Genomic DNA, 24,094 nt, shown 5'->3' on the forward strand with positions numbered 1-24,094 from the left:
CCGTAGTCTGATACGGGCTTTAGTCAGAATTGACAGATGCGATAGGTCAATTTTGTTGGAATAATCAGCCAGTTAAGTTAATTGAAGTTGGTAGAAACAGATATGAGAGAATTTATTTTTCGTAAACGAGTTCTCATTGGACGAACGGTATATTGTAGAACTGGCTCGCTCCAAAGCGTTTGAAGCGTCAAGTGAATTATACCCTTTGTTTCTCCCTTGAGAGGTCGCGAAGGTCGCCGCAGGTTGCGCTGAACGCGTAACCTCGGAATGGTGTCGCGGTGTGCAGGGTCGTAGCGCTCTCTCGTCTCTCGCGTTGTATTCGTGGTCGAGTTGGACGACGTTCAGCGATGATGCGGTGCCGACAGGCACGGTGTTTGACGGGAATCTATTAGACAAACGTGCGCGCGGGCTTACGTAGTGCGCAAATAGGCTGATTGTTCGTCGCCGACGTCGCCGCTCGAGATCTGTGAGATCGGTGCAATAAAGACTAGTGCGTGCTCGCGTAGTGAAAACAAAAAATGTGAGGCCCCGAAGCGACAGCGGGTTCGGAGCTCGTTGAAAGTGAACGAGACAGAGAGAGAAAGACAGACAGAGAGAGAGAGAGAGAGAGAGAGAAGAGAAGCGAAAGAAAGAGGGAGAGCAAGAGAGAGAGAGAGAGGCAAAGAAAGTTGCCGTGCCGAAGACGACAACGGAGGAGCGAAGGAAAGGCGAGAGGAGACGACACACCGACAAGCGCCTTGTGCGATTTCGGAATCTCGACGACGAAACAGTGAGGTGAGTCTCGCAGGAACGAATAACGCTACTTTCGTGTCACAATATTCCCTTAAGCCCGCATCAGACTACGGATTAAGATTGAGATTAAATTGAAAATTGACTAATCAGAGCAAAGTTCACCAAACTTAAGCTTAGTGAATTTTGCTCTGATTGGCTAAATTTCAATTTAATCTCAATCCTAATTTATAATCTGATACGGGCTTTAGCTCCGCGCTTTCTCTACACTCGTCATTGCTTCTTTTTGGTCTCCTTTCTTTGATCGAAGCCTGATGATCACACGACTGTGTTTTTTCTTTTTTTTTTTCTTTCTGATTAATGTAGAAATGTAGAGAAGTGCGGATGGTAGAGGACCTCTACCTCGCGAGCACCACCAGTGGAGCTCGATGATCTATCTTTTTGAGATGCACTTTATATCCTTTTTTCCGCGATGTAGTTTCTGTTTTTTTAGGATGCTGCGCGTTTGTTTGTATTATTTCAAGCACGAAAGGTACACAAGTGCAACTCAAACAACAGATGCGTACATGCTAGTTATCAAATCCCGTTTGTATTCGTGACAGAATCAACTTCTCGCAGACAATGCGCGTTCGCGGATAGAGGAAATGTTTTTGAGTTACATGTGTGTGTGCGTGTGCGTATTATGCGACTCCGCCATTAAGTCTATTCTATCTAATCGCGGTCTGTTACATTTTCCGTGCCCGGCATGAGACAAGTGTGCACTATCACTTAGTGCGACTAAACGAGAGAAAACAAACAGCGAGGATAGAATGGATTTATTATTATTGATAAAACGTATGCAGTTGATTTAACCTAACCTAACCTAATTACAACCTCTCGCAATATCGATATATCAACAGATTGAACGAATAAGAGTAATCTAAAAAATAAGAAAGAAAGAGAGATATCAAAAAATATATACAAGATATATAATATATATGTGCTACAATAATTTATATATATATATGTATGTATATTTAAATATATATTTATATTTTTGCACTCTCTGAGAAAGAAATACTTGAAAATTTGTGTGTGTGAGATAAAAGTTCATTTCGGGGAAATAAGCTTTGTTTCACAGAAATGAGTTTTATATTCCACTAATAAATTTTCAAGTATTGTTTTTTCAGTATGTGTATTAAGGGTAATCACCCTCTCCCCCTCACACACACACATGAGAAAAAATAGATATACAGATATAATACACCGCGATAAGAATATTTGATCTTTATATTGATTCCTTATAGTGATAGTCGTTACGACGGCGAGCTGTCATATTTATAGAATTCTTCTCTATTTTTATATTAAGAACACAGAATTCTTATAAATTACAATTTTGCTAATTCCACGACGGAGCTATTATCGCGAGTATCGCGCAAGTCATGTCGCGTAGTCATGTAATAACAAGCGTGCGATGCAAATGATTCAAGGCAAAATGACGCGCTGAAAAGGAAACCGCCGGAACAAACGCTCGGAATCTCGTGATCGCGTCCCGATAGGACAGAGAGGACGAGAGTAGCAGCTCGTCGTATCTCATGTCAAGAGGAGGAGCCTCGTATCTCTCTGCGAGCACGTAGAATGGGTGAGAAAATTATCGAGTTATCAACTTTGTCGGCGAACTAAAGTTCGAACTTGGATCTAGCTCCCGATGTAAGTCATTGCTGGTCAGCTGAGTCTTTTTTTTTTGTCTACGTCGTAGGCATGATTGTGATCTAGAGACGAGCGCATTCGTTGATACGGATTTAATTAAAAAATATGTAATTCCGCATCTTAATAATCTTCATATAATTCTGTTTTAATTATAACAATCTACCAGTTACATAAATAAAGGAAAGGAACTCAGAAAGGAAACTTTGATTACAGGCTTGGCTTGATCAGCTGAGTAAATTGCGATAAAATCTAACTGAATCTAATTGAATCAAAACAATTGAAATTGAATTAAATTGACTTAGAATCGATTGCACCTGATTTAAACTGTAATCTGTTTCTTTCGACTGAACTAAGTTGCATTCCTTGTCTTTAGAGTGAAATGAGTATACAACAAAGCATTAAAGGAAAAGGGACAAAGTTTCAATGCAACACTAGTTTAGTTAAAAAGAACAGGCCTTGCAGTCTAAATCAGTGCAATTGATTCTAAGTTAATTAGATTTTATTCTCATTTAAGGTAAAAGTTACAATACCTGGACGTGTTTCTAACTCTGAATATTCTTATCGTTTTGCTATTTAAATTTAAGCTTTCAACATAGAATACATATATATACACAATACATATATACATATTCTTTACGTTGAAAGTTTAATTTTTCGTATTTAAAGACCAAAATAATAAGAACGTTTACAGTACTTTTACTTTGCTTAGTTACCGATCATTGTTTTAATTTTGTTTCTTTGGTCTGCTATTTTTAACCGCACTGTATTATACTTTCTGAATTCAGGGGATGAAATAAGTGTATATTCACGAGAGATCTAAAGAAAGAAAAAGTACAGGAAATGCAGCTAAAACCGGCTTTCCACGTTACAGTTAGAATCAACTGGCAGTAATCAGCGAACACAATTCTTCCCTCAATCTCCGTAAAGCAGTTAAAATAGCTCGACCATTTTCTTCTAGATGATAATCCGACCTATGACGTAGACACGGAATGTAAATTAAGCCAGACCAGGTTGAAGTATCGACCCGTATAAGTGCGACCGACCGTCATCGGTCGCGCGATCATAAGGATCATTCAGTTACACCTTTTGCACCCTCCTTCCTTCTCCTGTCTGCGAAGCTTGAAAGCCGTACACCTACATTACTTCGGAAGGCAGAAAGTGCGGAAAAAACGCGGCTGAACGGCAAACGCGTCTCCGTGGAGCGCGGCTAAGCGCGGCGCGCATTATAAATAACGCGCTATTTGGAGCCGCGTCATGCGCGGTGCGGGGCGGTGTCTTCTGCGGAAACACGGCGGCGATTGCGCGTCGGTTGAATTCGCGTTGCGACGGAACGTGGAAGCGCGTTAGGAATCGCGAGTTAGAATCGCCCGACCGACCGCGCGAGTCTTTCTACCCGCGCGCTTTCCACCGTCCGTCTATTCGCCTGTTCTACTGAGCGATTCTCGGTCGAATCTAGAACTTGCTGCCGCTTAAAAATGACGAAGCGCCGATAGCCCGTCGATTGTGCGTGCCTCTCGGAACCTCGCGAGTCTTGGATTTCGCCTGTAAATGCGGAAACGGTCGTTTAACGAATATCCACGTGGTAAGCAGGCGTGAGAATCACCGGTTCTCTTTTTATCCGTAGATGTAAAAGCATCCTGAGGTCGACTGCTACGTGGTGGATTTAACTTTGTCTCACGCGCTTTTGGAGCGGATGTAATTACACAGAAACTCAAGACGGGCTCCTGCTTCCGAGCAAGCTCGATTCATCGGACAAACGCGATGTTTGAGCGACGAAAGACTTCTCACTCGGAGACGCTGACAGTTGACGCCTCGAAGTGTTTCGCGCTTTGCTCCTTACCAAGACCGATCGCCCCAGAAACGTCGTTATCCGATCACTTCACGCTCGGTCGAGCCGCCGGGCCGATGGCGTACCAAGACAACGATGCGACGACGAGCTCGTCCGCAAGACTCGCATGACGCGTCGAATTGCGTGCGGAGCGTCGTACGTCGCCGGCGGTCAGCGCGAGATGCTAACCCGGTCGGTCGGCTTCGCCGAAGCGATTCCGCTCGGGAAAAAAATACTGCTCTCAATTACCACGAGCGCCTCCCGTTCTCGCGCGAAGCGAGACGCGTAGACTCGCGGCACGTCATCGTCGTAGTCGCGGTCGATCGCGTTTCGCGAGAGAATTGGAATAATTGTCGGTCCGCCGGCGGTTGCATAACGACGTATTCCCACCTCCGCCGTGTAACACGCGCAGTTCCGTAGCTCTGACCCGCCGAGTTTCCGTCGGAGAAGCGTTTGCCTCGCCGGTACATTTCGCGCGTGCTGAATCGGTGACGTGGGAAAAGATCGCTCGGCGATAGAAGCGAGGAACACGTGCCCGCGGATTTTCGAAAAATCCCGCATACCATAGAGCGGAGAACGCCGACGATTTGTAAAAGCCCTCGGCGCGCACACACTGCGTCGTTCGTTACGTACCAGAAATTTTCGCTGCCATCGCCGTCGAGCTATCTATAGACTGTAGTAATAATAATACACATAGGGTGTCTCAAAGCTACCGCCGTTGCTCTTCGTCCACGCGACTCTTTCACTGCATCTCGTCGTTGAGTTTCCACGTAACGAAATTATAATAAACATTTTATAATTTGTTTTAAATTACTCACGATTGTGTGCGTTTGAGGCTCGTATTATTAGTTGTCACTTGAAACTTGTCTCATCTGAGATGCTTACATTTTTATTTTCAGTTTGATAAGTTTTTCATTTAAATCATGATTACAGATAAAAATGTTACATATCGTAATTTAACGGAAATATTTTGTTCTAACTGGCAATAGATCTGACAATAGATCAAAGATCTGAATATCTCACACCTTTTATTTGTTTCAAATGAAATATAGGTTTTTATTCACAGAATTAGATTTAAGTTTATCAGTTGAATTGTATGTGACACATGTGACATTCATATCTCTAATCGCATTTCATCTAAAAGCTCTTATCTAACTCTGACTTAAAATCTGAGTGTCTCACTTGAGATAAATTTCATGTAATAACTATTAATATGAACATGAGATCTGCATTAATATTCGTTATTTGTATAATTTGCCTCAATTGAGGTACTCAGATATAAATTCAGAGTTAGATGTTTAGAGTTTTTCAGTTAAATTGCGATTATAAATACTAACTGTCACACATGATATAATTTGCCTGAAAAACTTGAATCTAATTCTGAGTAAAGATCTCACGTGAGACAATTTTCAGGTGACAACTATTAATACGCGCGTAAGAGTAAAGAGCGTGATTTCTCGTTTGTTCGCCGTTTTCAAAATATCTTTCCTGAAATTCGCTCGCGGACGGTGGCTGTTAAATCAAGCGCTGATTATGTCAGATCCGGTGCTGAATTGTTAAGTGTTAACCGCAGATAAGAGGCATGACGATTGCTTTGAAACACACTCCGTGCATCTCTCTGTTTTAACCGCTCAGATTGTAATCGGAAAATAGCTCTCATTAAGCGCAGAATGCATGACGCGTCACGCAGAAACGTAACGTGAATTATTATTGCAGTCCGTACACGGATTTAATTGCGTCCGCTTGTAATCAGCTCTTATCGTTCTTCCATACGATTCGTCGCTTGTTAATTCGAATCACGACAAATTCTGGCGCATTACGAGAGAGAGCGTTTGGCACGAGACCGAGAAGTCGTATTTAGCACTAAATGAGCGCGCCGAGAATACGGGTCTGTTTATCGAACGCGGCTCTTCTCGCGCGTTTCTCCGCGTTTCTACGTGCGAGGAAAACTCTCGTTCTGTTCTTTTCCATTTCTGTTTTTCAGTCGCTTCGGATTCCTCGCATTTCGCATTCGGCCAGGCGTGAGGCGCTCGATTCTCCCGACGCGCTTCGTTCATGCTGACGAAAGTGTTTCAGTTAATTAAGTTCTGTCATCTGATAGTGTGACAAACGTTTAGATTTATCTCGATTGTAGATACACAAGGAGGAATGTCCCGCAACAATGGACCTGGTCTTTACGAGTTCCTCATGGAAGCCGAGTTGCAACAATATTATCCCGGCATTCGAGGTATTATAAAAGTTCTTATTTTTGTCAATAAATATACTTTTTTTCTTTATTTTCATTGTTGGATAATCTGCCATCCACTTATATTCCTATTAAGTTAAATTTGTGATAAGTTTGTAATTTTAAGCTTCTGAAAGGCTTGTGATAGACTGCTCTGATATCTTAAAACTTATATTATTTAATATTCCTAGTAAGACTTAGAAGAAATTTACCATTTTTTTTTAATTGCGTAGCACGTTTAATGGCAAATATAAACCATTAAATTATTTATATATATTAGCGAATATTTATTATGATAATCTTGATTTCCATTATATGATATATTAAAAAGCCGAGATTATTAAACTTCTTAATCAATTCTTCAAGATTAAACTTTTTTTTATAACTTTCTCTATAAATTTATTTTTATTGTTATTAATTAACGTATTCTATTTTTTTTAGTACTTTATATTTATTTCTTTATGTATATTTTTTTCTTTTCATTTATTTGTGTATTAAAAGGACATTCCCGTTTAATTAAATAAATAAATCGTAATATTACATTATAATAATTATTTAACTATTCATTAATAAGAATTATCTTTGTTTTATCTAGGGGACCTGAAAGTGCAAACAACGGCGCAACTGAAATATGTAACGGAGGAAGATCTGAACGCGATAGGGATGAGTAAGCCGGAAATGCGTCGCCTGAAGAAGTACTTCCAGAAGCACTTCCCACAAAATTATCTCTCCAAGTTTAAGAAGATGCTGTTGCCGAAACGAGAAGAGCAGTCGCCCGGTGCTCTGAGCATGCTACCGGAGGAGCGGCAGGACAAACCTCCAGTCCGCGTTCCCAACAAGCACATGATACCAGCGGACGCGATCATCGTCAATAAGGAACTAGGAACTGGCGAGTTCGGTATCGTACAGCAGGGCGTGTGGACGAACGACGGCGAGAGGATACAAGTGGCGATCAAGTGTCTGTCGCGCGAGAGGATGCACAACAATCCCATAGAGTTCCTGAAGGAGGCCGCGATCATGCACTCGATCGATCACGAGCACATCGTGCGCATGTACGGCGTCGTGCTCGACACTAATTCACTAATGCTGGTCACGGAGCTGGCGCCATTGCGCTCGTTATTGGAATGCCTGAAAGAGCCGAGTCTACGTGCCAGTTTCCCTGTCTTGTCGCTCTGCGACTTTGCCGTACAGATCGCTGACGGAATGCAGTATCTAGAGCAGAAGCGGTTAATACATCGCGACCTCGCCGCTCGCAACATCCTCGTGTTTTCCAAGAACAAGGTCAAGATCTCGGACTTTGGTCTGTCGCGCGCACTGGGGGTCGGCAAGGATTACTACCAGACGAACTTCAATGTTAACCTGAAGCTACCGATCGCATGGTGCGCGCCCGAGTGCATATCTTACCTAAAATTCACGTCAGCGAGCGATGTTTGGGCGTACGGTGTGACTTTGTGGGAGATGTTCAGTTACGGCTTCCAGCCGTGGGCAGCGTTGACCGGTCATCAGATCCTCGAAGCGATAGACGAGCCAAATTTCCAGAGGCTAGAGCAACCTGACTGTTGTCCAAAGGACTACTTCGCTCTTATGCAGCAGTGTTGGCAGCACGACCCGCTCAAGAGGCCCAAGTTCTCCGATCTAATCAGCGTGTTACCCGACCTAAAACCGGAACAAGTGCAAGCAGTTCAAGATAGCGTTGACCCGAGTCAGCTCGTTTACAGACAAAGCGACGTGATCACAGTTTTGGACAAAGGCAGCAGCAACACGTTGTGGAAGGGTGTGCTGAACAACGGCAAGACAGGATACTTCAATCCGGCTCACACGATAGCGTATATTGGTTCCAATCTGCCCAGCAACAAACCAGGCGAATTCACGCGGGGAGATGGCAAAAATGCCTTCTCGTCGCAGCGTAGGAAGATTCGCACGGACATGATATCGTCGCCGCAAGGCGATCTCAAACACACAGGTCACGTGGGTCTGGACGGCGCCTACTTCGGTGACATTAGCTTCCTCGGCGGAAAGTATCCGCACTTGCCCCGCCAGGTAGTCACACCGTACAAGCCGCAGGAGGACGTAACTGATAATTCTAGTCAAATTGCAAGTCAAGACGCGAGGAGTATCGATGTGAACAGAGAATCAGTGAGGGACAGCAGAAACCTTCAACAAGAGACCCAACAGAGCAAACACGGTATGTTCTTGCACTTTGTTTTCAAGAAATATTTAATTTATTACATGATTGTTTTTAATACTTATCCAACAAAGATGAATATCTGCAATATATTTTACCAAATTGATATCATTTGTCTATGGTGGAGTGGAACAAGTTCGTCATGTAGCTGGATCAAAGATTACAATTCGGTTACGTTTGATCCTTGTAATCGATCTCGTTGCGTTGCTTTAAGAATGACGTGATCTCGTGTGGTTATTTAGAGAGCTTATGGTCTGATACGAGTTCGGAGATATGCCACGTAACCGCGGCGGGCAACGCGAGCAAGCAATCTATGACGACAAATATGGGGAGCAGCACCGACACTCTCGGAGCTGACCACGAGTACCACGAAATCAGTGACGAAGAGAATCAAGACAGTCCGTTGAGATTCGATAAGACATTGAATTTCGACTTTGGTCCGAGTCTTTTGGCGGAGATGGATCAGATGTTCAGATCATTAGGTAAAGCGAGAACCGGACAATTTTAGATATTCCGCTTTGTGCGTCGTTTGTATAAAACAATATTTATGACCCATTCTTTTACGTTCTTTTTATAGGCTCGTCTCCTCCACCTCCGCCACCTGGTCATCCTTTGCCTACCGAACACGAATCGAGCAACGCGAGAAACGAGTTACGGGAGATACAAGCGAAACAGTGCAGCAAGAAAAAACAAGCCACCGTGAGTCCTATAAATGTACAGTAATCTTTTATTATTTATGAGTTTATAGTATTACCTCCACAATGTTACGTTTCTCTTATTTATTATTTGCGGCTCTTTAGATATTATTTTTATTTATATTTATACGATGTGTGTTATCTGTATATATATATATATATATATATATATATATATATATATATATATATATATATATATGTATATACATACATATATATCAAGCTGAGAAATAAGAAATCAAGTTGCTCTAATTTACAATCGATGATTCGCAAGGAAGTCATTACGCACACCATTGTTGCAGTTTACAAAATATGTTCGGTGCAGTAAGTCTTTCCACGCGGCATATTATTCGTTTGTGCAAAAGTAGAAGGAGAAAGAAAGACCGCGGCAGTGTTTAATCTCGTCATTGATTCCGACGGAGACGGTAAACGTTTCTCTTGTATTTAGGTGAAGCCTATCTCAGCCGCCGATCAGAAAACTCTCTACTCAGCCATTGCTATGGCACAGGAATTGACAGCACGTTCCATGACAGATCTCGAACATCCACCGGAGTCTCCCCGAACACCTGCCAGTCCTTCAAGACGCAGAAAATTCTCTTTTAAGTTGCCACATCAACACAGTCCTAAACCAGACAGACGACACTTTTCCGAAGAAGCTGCCAGTATACCTGACATACAGGTACATAAAACGGTTGTTTTGTTTCATCACAGAGTTTACGCTAAAGAGTTTACACGTGAAATTAAGAGATTCGCAACAAAGGAAGACGCGTTGACAAAAGAGACAATGAAAATTCTTAATGTAATTCATAAGGTCTCGTTGTGTAAAACTCGTGAAATTTCTCGGTGACTTAACAACTTGCAATAATATGCTAACTGATGCGAACTTAGCGTGCGCGAGCAAAAGACGGGGGGAAGATTCTGAATTACCAATAAGATTCAGCGTCCGTCCCCTCGCAATTTTTAAATTTATTCTTTACTATGAACTAGTGTGTTGCTTTGCCGAGTCATCTAATAATAGAGACAGCGCTTCCTTTGTTCTCTTAAGTAACATTTAACACCGAGGCAAAATGATAGATTATACACACGCTATTACACTTTTTACATATTCTCGAGCATACGAGATCGTGCGGGAAATTGTTTCGCGAGTTGGAAACCGAGATATAGTACGCAGGCTGTTACGATTTGAGTTTTGGTAGGATAGGGGTTTATACGGTAGAGATGAATAATACATTTCCTTGCTCTGACATATATCATCTGAAAACAACTTTGGAAGCTGTTATGGAACAAAGTTAATTCCTGCTGCCACGTAAAGTGAAGAGTAGGTATTACATATGTATATAACAATCGCATTTACTACTAACAATTCATCCTGAGATCGATCGATTGTACTTGAAATTTTTTGGTTTTTATTAACCTAGTGCTTATTCACTTACAACACGACTAATATCGACTTTCCTATGATCCTTTTCCCTCTTCTCTCTCTCTCTTTTTCTATCTCTTTTTCTCTCTCTCGTTATTTCTTATTTATTTTTGTATCTTTGGTTTCCTTATAATTTGACGTTTGATCTTTAATTGCGTCGCAAATCAAACTTTTTTTCTTAATTTGGCGATGAATGCAAACTATAAATATCTCTTGCCGACTGTAAAATGTCGCGTGCATATAATATGTCTTATTAATACAACACTTGCATCTACTTTGCATGTGCTTGACTTGATGCAACGTATTTGGTCGTGAACTCAAATTATCCGCATGATGTCTTCGAATTTCTTCGCGAATTCTACATGTAAAGTGGCTATGCTCGAGTCTGCAGTCCCTCTCGTCCACGGTATCTAGCATAGAATCTCTTGGTGCGCCGTCGACCTTGAAATTACCCTTGTGGGACAAGGCGTCGGCGGAGTTCTGTTTCGCAAAGTCGCGCGAATTGCTGACCAAGCCGAGTGCTTGGGCTTCTTACATGGACATGGACTTTGACGCGCACATATTGGATAACGCGGCGACGAAGCAAAACCTCGTCAAGTCCACCGAGTTCTTGGAGAACGGGAATAGGAAGAGCAACGCGAATTGTGAGGCCGCAGCCGACATAGACGGCAAACTGAATATGCGCCATCAGAACGGCAAGATCTTCAATCTGGAGAACCCGAATTTCGATTTCCCGCGCGAGGTGAAGCGAGTATCCACCAGCTACGTGGAGCGCTACTTCGAGCAGCCCAAGTACTTCGACGACGAGCCTATTCTGGGGTGTCCCAGCGGCGAGAAGATGTACTTCGGGGAGGACAAGTACGACAAGATCAATAATTTGGAGCAACCTAACAGGTCGGCGTATTATTCTAATGTGCCGGAGCAGAGCTCGTCGCTCGGAGGCAGGCCCAATCAGACGTTGCCGAATAAACCGAGCAACTGCGAGCCGCAATTGAAGGACAATATCGCGCATTTCGAAGCGCGAGCCGACGAGAATTTCGATATATTGAAGGAGAAAGCGGCGAACTTTGAGTCACCCCGTAGTAAGCCGAATAAGTTCGAAGTCATCAGGGACAAAGCGACGAACTTGGATCTCGGCACAAGACCAAAGATCCCTATTGCCTTCACCGAGTCTACAAAAATGAACATCACGGAATTCACGAAAAAAATCGACCTGTCGAAATCTCGAGCAGCGAAAGTATCCTTTGTGCCTAGAAATCCGAACCAGGATGCGAAGAGCGGTGTCTACGGCTCGTCGGACAGCATCAAAGCGAACGTGAAGACAGGAGGATCCGACAGTCCCAGAGGCAATGTGGAAGCGATGAGGATAAACATACAGAGCTTCCGTAAGATCGAGCAGAATCAGAACGGTCACGAAGGCTTCCCGTTCGTGATATCCAACAATCCTCTGTTCATCGCTGAACCGGAAAAGAAGGAGTCTCCCATCTACAGCAGTTCCGAGAGCCTGCGAGTGAATTTCCAGCGTCTCAGGCGGAAATCTGACGCCGAGGCCAGCCAAGTGGAGCTAAACAGCAAGCTCTTGGCGGAGAAGTATCAGCGCGAAGTCTCCGGTTTAGAGACAGTGAAAAGCTATTTGGATTCCAAGAAAGGTCAAGGTTTGAATCTCGGTTTAGGCAAGCTGACGCAGAACATGATCCAGCTGGGTAAAAATATCGCTCAGAACTCGAGAAACTTGGAAACCGCGCCGTCCAAATCGCTGGTGTCCAACATAAGGAATTTGGACCTGTCCATGCCGTCGCAGACGCCACCGTCGCGGAGCTTGAACATTCCGATTCAGAAGCCGAAGCACTTGGACCTCAACATTCCGCTGCAAAGTCAGTCGCCGATCAACGCGAAGCTCAGCCTGATGCAGAAGGCGAATCAGCCACCGACGAGTCCCACTATGCATCAGCACATCCTGGAGCCGCCGAAACTATATCAAAACGATCCCGCGCGGAAAGAGTTACCGAAGCTGGACGTGCTCATTCCGGAGAAGCTTTCCGGCGCCGCGAACATCTACCGACACCGAACGTCGTCCTTGTCGGAGAACAGGAAGCCACCGATAAAGAACGTGCGCAGATCATTCCATCCCAAGAACGACTCCAGTGAGGACTCCGACTCGGTCTCGCACTCGGAGACCGATATCAGGAGTCGGCTGCGCTACAAACGCAGGCACAAGCGAGTGCCGCACAGTCTGCGGCTGAACTTCAAGAACAAGCCGCCATTTTTACATCCGGACTCCGCCAAGGGATTCTCTGCGATCGAGCTGTGCGGCAAGTCACCGCCGCCGTCGACCAGTTTTCTCAACTCGCTTTCGCCGCCGTTCTCCTCCAGGAACAACTTGCTCTCTTGGCCGGAGAGCGCACCGAGCTCCAGTCTGACGTTCACCAGCAATTCTGATCTCGACTCGGACACCAGCTCCGAATACCCGGAGTTCACAAGCGATGTGTTGACCTTCCCACCCTCCCCCGCTCCATAAAGTTCGAATGTACCGATATCATGGCTCTATGAGGCCTCGATCGATCTGGATGTGGCTTCTTTGTGTGTTTACCGTATTACGATCTCGTAATACGGTCGGAGAAATTGTTCCGTGACGAATGCATGCATTGTATATTGACCCATTATAGATTCAACATAGATTTCGTACAACGTGACGTCCCCCCGATGCTCAGAATAATCCCGTCTCGAAATGGTTTATAGCAATATTAATGTTCAAGCTATACACGAGAGGTTTTGTTACAGACATTATCTTGTCCCATTAAAAGTGAACCATAAACACGAAATAGCATATATTGGCCAGAAAAAACCGCGAAATGAAATTAGATATCAAAGAGGTTTATTACCTATTATTACTGTATGCGAAATACCGAATTATTAAACAGGGCATTAATGAGATTTTCAGACTCGTGATGGGTGATCTTTAATGGGTTGAGTAGTTGTTAAGCCGTTATATCCTAACATATGATTCATCATGTGTATCCACTCGGTCGGAATATTCCGAAATATTACTTAAGGTTTCATTGTGATGACAAAGCTTGCACGAGAAATTAAGCGTAATTCCACTTATTCAAAATCACTTATCAAAATTCGGCACAAACAATTTTGTATATTTGAAAGTGAATTTTGTATATTTTTGCATACTCTTGATATATCGTTTTTGGATATAACGGGTTGTGAGAGGACGAGGTATATACTCTCTCTCTCTCTCTCTCTCTCTCTTTGTGCATGGAGTATATACGGTGTGTAAGGTGGATATACAATAATTAATTGAAAGAGGTGTTGTGCGAAGCAACAGTTCACATACGCTTAGCATGCTTGCATGTTGTACTAATCACCAGATAATATTAACGTATAATGGAACACTTTGGACGTATTTACACATTTATAGCAATTGTACACACGTATTCGAGGAACCGATACAAAGTCCTGCGACGTACAAATCGGTTCGTCATTAGTAATACCAGTTTTTACTCAAGGGAGATTTATAAAAACGATACACACGTATACAAACACACACACATACACACACACACACACACACACACACACACACTTGCACCTACGTATTTTCGAATAGTTGCAGTACGTTGGAATAGATCAGGAGTTCTCAAACTGAGAGACACGCATATCATCAATGGATGCGCCAACCGTTTAATATTTATTCTGCAATATATTCCACAGTATTATATATTATTAGTATATTTATAATATATGTTACATGTATATATAGTTTATATATATTAATTTCAAGTGATAACGTCCGGTATAACGCAAAAATTTAAGGCGAAGATATACTAGTCTCTTTTACCGATTCATTTTTAGTCAGACAGGCGAAGTACACCTTTAGTTGCAAAGGTAATTGCTCTTACTTATACCGCAGTTGGCGTGCAAAAATGTCGCGCGGAGCGAAAAGGTTTGAGAACGCTGAAGTAGATCACGTTCGTCGGTATGATACGACACGTCGTATGCAATTCTCCATCGCACCATAAACACTGCAACGGTTGTCAGGTGTTGTCGTTGATTTGTTCGCAGTTGAACGTTTGCTCGAGGTAGTTGTTGAATTGAATACACGATATCATCATAGGCAGAGCGAAAGACTGAGAGACAGAGGAGGAATGCAAGGGCGGTGCGAATGCAGAGAGAATGAAAACGATGAGAGAGTCTGTTTGGCATTTCATGTATCCATAGTTTTCGTCAGGCGCGCGTTTCTCATTTCTGTTTAATTTCGTTTCTTCTTCCCTCGTGTCTATCCCCTCCCGCGACTTGTTCAGGCCACCCTGTCGGAGGAAGCTAAGGAAGTGTACAACAGCTTGGTGGAGACGCCGACGATGGAGAGCGCCGGCGACACGAATCCCCTGCGTATGCTGCGCTCGGGCCTGCCAATCGTGAGGCCTCGCATTCGCGGCAACAAGCATGCTACCCTGGGTCATCCGGCATCGCAGTCGCACTCGGAGGACGCGTCCAACGATCACGGTTTCCACTTCGAGATGCACCACAGTGGCGCCAGGACCTTGCCGAAGGTGCGAGCGCCTCCCCCACCGCATGCACCACCACCGTTGCCGCAGTCACGCAGCCTTGAGAGGCACCATTCCGCCCAGGAGATCGAGAACAATCAAAATCAGAATAACGTCGACGAGAACCCGATACCCCTGCCGCCCCGAGACCGCTCTAAGCCGCTTCAGGCCAAGTCCAGCTTGCCGCGACATCAGAGGAAGCATCCGCTGATCATTCCCGGCGGTGGCGTCACCAGGACGTTGGCGAAGATGGCCGTGACTACGCCGCCTATCGAGGATCAAGTGGACGGGCATTTCGTTCTGCAGAATGCCGGCTCGTCGGTCGCCGGCACTTCGTTGCAGGATAGCTACTCTCCGGAAGCCTCAGCCAACAGGCGAGTAACTGAGAGTGGCAATCAAATAATAACAAGCTTGTGAAGATTAGAAATTATGAAAACAACTCTCGAGTAAATGATCGTAAGGCTCTTTCATACAAATAAAAATATAGGATAAAGGACGGTAAGAGCCAATTGCAAGTCTAATTTGCACGCATTTTATAATAATTATTATATATATTAATAAGAATACTAATATGTTATTAATAGTTATTGTAAATACACGTAAATTAAACATGCAATTTGATCTTACCGTCCTTCTCCCTATATTTTGGGAATTATAAATCTTTATGACACTTAGCTATTTACTGTTCTACCAATATAAGACGAATAACTGGAATTTTCAGCCCGGAAGAATTCGAACAGCGCATAGACTCTGAGCTGGCCGCGCTAGATTCTTTACCCGTCGAGGAGAATCGACTGCGACGATGTAGCGTGATCTCAGAGGATCTGCTGGAATTCTCAGAGAACTTGATCGACTGTGGCGACGCGTCCGACCCACGGCAGAACATCTTGGAAACCAGCAACGACGGTCAGTCGAGCAACTCCTCGAATGTGACCGACAATCTACGCAGGAAGATCAGCGTCGAGTCGAAGAGTTCCGTGAGGAGCACAGCGTCCAAGGTGCAGGAGAACGTGGAAGCGGAGCCAAGCCGGAATCCAACACCGACCAGTTTGAGCAGATCGGAAGACTGGAGCAAGATTGATCCGTTGGCTACCGCGGTGAGAAATCCTCCCGCGAGGATTCCGCTGATACATCAGCCTGGCCCGCCAAGTTACGCGTCGCAAACGGATCATCCCGCGGAAAGTGTTCCCGGCAAACCTGAGACGAAAATCCAATGCGAGGAGGAACCATTGGTGCTGATTAGTTCAAGCGATAAATTTCACAAGATCGGTCCCTTGAAAGCCTATCTCGCCAGTGAGAAAACGACGAGTCGCACGAGCGATTTGTCGCGGCAGTCGGACCACGTCTCTTGCGAGGACCTATTGGAATTTGCCTGCGATGGGCCAAACACTCGTAGAACACGCGGGCCGCGCAACGGCGAGCAGTCCGACGAGGTGCGGATCATGCTGAAAGTGTTGCACAAGCAGACAACTCCGGAGTCTTGCGTCGCTGCGCTCAACGTCACCGAGTGGGACGTGCTGGCCGCTATCAAGCTGGAGCGACTACAGGATCTGCTGAAGAAGGAGAACAGCTTTGTAGGTCTCGAGGATTGCAAGGTGATGTTGAACCAGTGTGGCGGCGACGTTGTCAAGGCGGCCGCGCTGTTGCGCAGCACGGAGGACACTGCCGCGGTTTAGTGCGGTTTTTGCTGTCTCGGAACGATTCGACGGCGGTGATTGCTACGTCGGAAAGAGCGAAATCGTTATTCTGAAATTGATCAAATGCTCGACGGGGAAATAATCTAGCGCAAGGATCCAGACTTCAAGCGACGAAATGAGGAGGACAGAAACTGCGCAAAACGGCAAGTTCGAGCCATATACAGTTCTCTACAGTTTTCACAGTATGCTTCCTTAAAGAAATTCTATTTAAGATCCCCGACGAATGTTTGTAAGATCTTTCGTATGTGTAGAAATGTAGATGAATTTAACGAACGTTTATTTATTGTTTTAGTATTAATAGGGCGAACACAGTGGTTGATATATGCTTTATGTTATCTAGTTGAAGGATTTCAAGATTAGCTTATTTGATATGCCCTTAAGAGAATAGAGCAGAACGAAACTAGCTTATTCTTATTTAACTTGCCAAGCAAGATAACAAGTCGATTGTATTTCCTTTATCCATGAACGTAATGTGATAATTCGCACAATAAGGATTACAAATTTTGAAGTGAACGACGAAGAAGAGAGTGCGTATTGAGGCCGGTATTCATAGTCGAATCTTATTTCAAGACCGTCTTAAGTAATGTCTTAAGATGCGAATACGACTCTGTGATTGGTTCATGACATCTTAAGACAGTACTTAAGATGATCTTAAATATAAAATCGGACTATGAATACCGGCCTGAGATACGTTCCGCGTTTCTTTTTTCTTTTTGTTGAAGTGAAAGTCTGCGTAACGACTCCAGTAATGTGCGAAAGTTTGGCTATGACTGGAAATTTTTACAGATCTGAATATATATAATGCCTGTGTCCACGAATTTTCATTATAATTTATGCTGTAAGATGCGTAGATTTTTACCTCGCGTATCCACATAGCGGATATCGGTTTCGAGGAAGCACGTCACTTCATATTTTGAAAGTAATATACGATTATGTGGTGTTTTATACAAGACAATCATTTTGTAATATTTACACGTTTGGAAACCACAATGCTCAATGACGTCAATATCAAGCCAGTAAAGCTACGTATACTAGCGATAGGCGAATTCGTAAAGGAGATTTTAAATTGTCGGCTTGCACGTTATGTTATTTCGTGATTGCAACAAGTGGTAATATCCGGCCCCAAAGACTACTTCTGCATCGTGTCATTCGTTCGATGTCACATCTCATATTTACAAGCGAATACCAGAGAATCATCACATCGGTCAAATTATATATTTTCTAACTCACCGCTATAACTGAACGACGTTATAGCTTTTTAAAAAAGGATTTATGATCACGATCGAATAATCGTGATGTGAGTCTTGTTGATCAATCTAGGAACGCAAAAACTGGATATAATGTGGCTTCAGTATGACAAGGTTCCAACTGACATTTCGAAAACTGCGTGAAGAATGATTTGGAGTTGTTATAATTTGTATACACATGTTGGTACTTGCTAACATTTCAACGAGAAAAATGAACGCAATGACGCTTATTCTGTCGGTTAGAACCTTGACATTCGATGTTTAGTAATAAATATTAGCGTAAAAACACATCGTGCGTGTCATAAGCTTTACGAAATTTCGCTGAATCAAACGGTGCAGCGTACACGTGTGTACGAAAAAAGAAAAAATCTGCTCACCACAATATTTTATTACATTTTCCAATCTCAAGAGATATAAAATGAAAGTTTCAGACGTGCGAAGTACTGTACCTCGTTGTAAAAAGAAACGCAAGAGATATTCTTTGTAATTTAAGGTAATATATAGATTTGGGTAAGCACCAAATATTTCGCGAATTCTATGTGTTCAGTAAGATTATTTTTACGATCCGAAATGTGCGTATCACCTGTCGTATATATGACCCGCATTCTCTTCGTGCATTCAACGCTAAATACGGTCAGCTGACTCCGCGTTTTGATATCGTCCAATATCAGTGTCACATTTAATATAAATTTGAGACGAGTCAGGTAGCCGGAATTAGCCTGAAATGCACGAGCACACGGCGGGTCTGTATCTTTAAGTTATGATACGTAAAACGAGTTGTAAAACGCGACTGAGAGAAGCAAATGGTGGCTTTAAAGGGATTACTCAAAGTCTAGTACAATAAGATTCATTCTTTTCTACGATCAGGAAAAAGAACGCGTATCATTCTTCATTGTAAATCCTTAGGTTAGCACACGCGACAAAAGCAACAGAGAAAGCAAGATGCAAAACTGATGACTGATCGCCGATAAAAGTGCATATATTATTGCGGCTTTAAATCGATTATTCGTAGTCTGATACAGTTCCTGTTGAGTTACACTAACGCTGTAGTAATCCTATCATCGATTAAAGCGCGCGGGAGATAATTGTTCGACAAACAGGGCGAAGTTTAATCGGGCAAATTATGTCTTACCGGTATCGGATTTTGTTCAGTATGTGTGTGTGTGTGTGTGTGTGTGTGTGTGTGTGTGTGTGTGTGTGTATGCGCGCGCGCGAGTGCATGTGTAATGTCTCGAAATTATAAATATGTATTTTTACATATTTATATGTATACGTTGAGCAAAATCGCGCTATAGTATATTTTGTTCTTATGCGCGCCGTGTATACGCAAAAGTATGCATAAAGGATAAAATTTCTAAAATTAATTTTAAAGTTACTTTTAAAAAATGTAACACAAGATTGTTTAACATCCAGATCTTTATTTCTGGATTGTTATTTCTTTGGATTTTTTCTGAATTCTGAACTGTAACTTCGGCGAAGTTGAGGTGTGACTTATTCTTTTTATACCGTGGCATCTTTATCATTTTTATAAAATATAGTATATTTTATAGTATCGCGATACTTTGTGAGTTTGAACGATACTAGTACACAGACCGGTTTTTAAGATTGTAACATTGCTTTAATATTTAGTACAATTAGGTTACTAGTACTCCCTAATTGTGCACATTTGTTTCTGTTAATTTCCATCAGTTATCGCTTTAACACGTCATATCAGTTTCTTTGAATAACCAACGAATAAATGAATATTGCCATTAGAAAATTATATTCTCAATCTAATTATATAACACATAAGGCTATCACAATTGTCTGTGTACATCAATTCGGATTTGTTACAATTCGATTGATCCTCAAAATACGAATGAATTCTCATTTTGATCGTACCTTCGTGACAAATGTCGAACAAGGTAATCAGAGAAGAAGAAATGCAATCGAAAGTCGCGTCGATTAGCGTGAAGAAAAAGAAACTAAATTTGCTCATCGTTACTGCGCGAGTAACGCGGCAGGAGGAGAGCTGAGAGCGGATTGAGAGGGCGGAAGCGCGTGTTTGACGAGCGTGCTTTCGTTCACATCGTTCAACGAAGCCAAATAGGAGCCGATGAAACCCGCCTAAGTAACTCAATGTTACTTACCGTTAGCCTCGTAAGATAAGCGATCGTAAATAAAGTATGCGGCGCATCTCCGCGATGCGTTCGAGTAGCCAATGTACTTATACGCGCCCCTGATCCACGATATTCGGCGCTATTTTTTACGGACTATTATCATTATAATTATTTATGCAAAGTCTCAGTTGTGAAACGTTTGACGAGAACACGCGCGAAGATAAATGAGAATGTCAAGCTTCGAGAGAGGATCGCGTAATCTTGGGGATGATCATAAAAATAATAATAATAATGATAAGAGTAATCATAACACAATAATAATAATAACAATAATAATAACAATAATAATAATTAGGATTAAGTTGAAGCCATACCCATTTTTCTCGCAAAGAAAGGAGGACGGAGAGAGATACAGCGCGAGATGCGTGTAGCACAAGCGGCTAATTATTTTTAATGTACGTTGAATTTTTCATTATATCTGTGAAATCATTTCTGTAATAGAATCATTACATCGCATTGATATCTCGGAACTGAAGCAAATAATATTACACTCTCTGTAGACGTAAGGAAAAAATGTAATGTGTTTTAGTAGTAAGTAAATACGGCAGTCGCCACGTCGAAGAACTGCGTCTTATTTACTTGCTATTAAAATCTTTTTTATTTATTTATCTATATTAAGGCATGTCTCGCGCGTTTAATTAATAAACGAATGACTGAATAAATAGAAATATCACTAATTGAAAGGCTCAGAGCAAGAATAGGGTGAATGCGATTAATGCAGTGTAATGATTTTACGGAGAAGCTGCTGTGAGCGGCGAGCGCCTAATCCTTTCAGTGAAAGAATTCAACGTACATTAGAGAGATACGGCTGGCCGGCAAAATTGCTCTCGAGAGCAAACGCATCTGATTTTCCCCGCTCGACTATAGAGAATAAGTCCATCCTGTAACCATTTTGATACGCGATTTTCTTTGTAAGGCAAACACGTTTGTACGTCTCTATATATTATTACGCGCGGAACCACAAAGAATGTTTTTTATATCTGCTGTATTTACGATAATATATATACATATTCATAAATCACTGGCCGAGTCCGTTTCATTTCAAGTCGGATTACTATAGAAACGTAAGAATTGTAATGATTTTATATTCAGCTTATTTCAACTGTGCATTTATTTATATCTGCTTTTACACTATCTCAATTCTGTGCTTGGACTATATTATATAATATTTATTGTTTTATATAATATTTTTGTAATGTATATATTATTCCAAGGGTCAATTTTTCAAATAGTAGATTTAAATTTAAATTCTGTCTTTTAACAATGTGTTTTAATTAAGAATTTATATAAACTTAAATCTAAATTTAAACTACTATTTAAAAATCTATCCTAAAAAAGCCGATTTTGTAATAATAGTTTAAATTTAGAGATTCAAGTTTAAACTATCTTCAAACACATACACACACACACACACACACACATCAAACACATTGTGTGTTAGAAGAGAGTTTAAATTTGAATACAAGTTTAAACTGTTATTGTGGGAAAATTGGTCTTTACTGATGTAGAATAATAAATATATATCTATTATGTTGAAAATTGTCGCGGCAAATAATCTCTTTTTTCCAAATTTGACAAGATTCAGAAATCTGTATCTTTCTTGAAATTATGTAAAGACTCTTGTTGTTAAATTTAGATTTAAGGACTTTGTCCTAACAATGTCAAACAATGTTTGATGTGTTTGAAATTTAAACTCAAATCCAAGTTTAAAATGCTATTGAAAAATCAGTCATTATCCATAATGAATCCATATTGTAGCAATAGTTTAAACTTAAGTTACTTAATTTAAGTTTAAACTTTGTTGCTTAAATTACTTAAATTTAAGTTACTAAATTACTTAAATTTAAGTTTAAACTTTATTCAAACAAATCAAACACGTTGTGTGTGTGTGTGTGTTAGAAAAGAATTTAAATTCACATATAAATTTAAGCTACTATCGAAAAGTCGACCTTTATGTTGAACATTTTAACAAGATTCAGAAGTCCGTATCCTGCTTAGAGAATTACTTAAAGAAAGCCGTTGTTAAATCGGTGCTCGAGTTTATTGAATTTGGCACACCTGTATATTACTATGCGAATGATTGCGCGAGTATTGTATCGGCTTGATTTAAGCGCAAAGCGGCCTTGCCTGACGTTTAGCACCGGAAGGGACGAGAGATAAACGACCAGCGCCCATTGCCCTACAATTGCAACGCGAAAGATAATTCCGATCGTGAGTGATACGCGATCGCTTCGATTGCAAACTAAGGAACGCGAGACACGTGCCTCCGCGTGTGCGATACGATTTGCACACACACACACACATACACATACACGCACATATACCTCTAAGCCGCCCGGCAGAACTGAGAGTGTATTGGTCGGCATTATGTTGTTAATGCGTGTGCGAATTTTTTTGCTCGACCGCGGCGAGAGCGGCTTTGCTTAGCCGAGCCGGTCGGCCGATCGGTCGCCCTGCGATAGTTGGTGTATTATGGTCGCAGTTATGCCCGAACCGCCGAAGGGGAAAACGTCGCCGGGAGATCCGCTTCCACGTGAGCGTGCGAATGAACAGTACGACTCGTTTTCGCGCCTCATTGAATTACGTCACTCGTCGCGGCAGGAGTGAAAGAGAAAATCGCGATCGAGACGATTTACCGCAAATTTGTTCTTTTTTTTTTTTTTTATTTCTTCGTGCGCACAAAATATGTGAACTGATTTGAGATCCATATAATTTCTTCGATTATAATTTCTTTCAGAGGTGGAGAACCGTCGTGAGAGATAAGCGCGCAGCTACTGTACGTGCGACGATAGTGATGAGCGATCGAAGTTGCGAACGAGTGGATTATTAGTGAATGCACGAGGATGTAGATCGAGTCGAGCCGGCGATGGATCGTAGTCGTGGTGAAATAATTCAACTTGTGCGATAATTTATACTGAGAGTGAACGCCATTCTACAAAATGGGTTAAATTCGCGTTTCAGTATAAGAATGAAAGTGCAGAGTATAATTTTGTGAAGAGATTGCATCTCGTGCTTGTGCAACAGAATATTATAATTCAACGGAGTACGCGTTGAGTCTACATACATTTTTATAGTGTCAAATAAAGTGTTTTATATTGACGACGTAACGAGACGAATTCTACATCTGTAAAATAAAGGTACACTGAGAGGAAAAATATTTAAGAAATGAAACATTAAATCGCTAGGCATTAATAACGTATTTATTTCAATTTAAATTCCTTTATTTTTAAATAGAATAAATATTTATTTTAATAAAATATTTTTACGAAATGAAACGATTTTTTTTAATTCATATTTTCTCTATTGAAAATAAATTTTGGTCGGTATAAAAATATTTATATTGATACAATTAATAAAAGAAGTATGTTATTAGCACCTATCGAATATATATTTTTTATTTCTTAGGTATTTTTTTCCTTGGCGTATCTAATGCTGAATATTCTTACTGTCTTGATGTTTAAATACGAATATTTAAATTCTCTACATAGAATATACTGAGAAACAAATACTTGAGAATTTACATGTGAGATATAAAGTTTATTTCTGTGAAATAAATTTTTATCCTACAAAAAATCAAATATTTTTTTCAATATATATATATATATATATATATATATATATATATATATATATATATATATATATATATATATATATATATATAT

General features: G+C 41.6%; 1 protein-coding gene across 1 annotated transcript; it reads left to right on the top strand.

Moving 5' to 3' along the window:
- The first annotated feature begins 275 nt into the window (after positions 1–275).
- Positions 276–21,450, top strand: LOC116847464 (activated Cdc42 kinase-like). The gene is made up of 11 exons (XM_032822490.1): positions 276–774; positions 2,199–2,350; positions 3,204–4,000; positions 6,381–6,473; positions 7,066–8,655; positions 8,898–9,137; positions 9,233–9,354; positions 9,802–10,032; positions 11,165–13,258; positions 15,084–15,700; positions 16,048–21,450. Exons 3-11 carry the CDS (start codon positions 3,967–3,969, stop codon positions 17,000–17,002), a joined length of 5,976 nt encoding a protein of 1,991 aa, XP_032678381.1. The 5' UTR covers positions 276–774; positions 2,199–2,350; positions 3,204–3,966; the 3' UTR covers positions 17,003–21,450.
- Positions 21,451–24,094: the final 2,644 nt, after the last annotated feature.

The sequence above is a fragment of the Odontomachus brunneus genome, unplaced genomic scaffold (genome assembly GCF_010583005.1).
Source record: "Odontomachus brunneus isolate Ranch 3 - 2012 unplaced genomic scaffold, Obru_v1 Obru_scaffold_078, whole genome shotgun sequence".
In the NCBI taxonomy this organism is placed as follows: Eukaryota; Metazoa; Arthropoda; class Insecta; order Hymenoptera; family Formicidae; genus Odontomachus; species Odontomachus brunneus.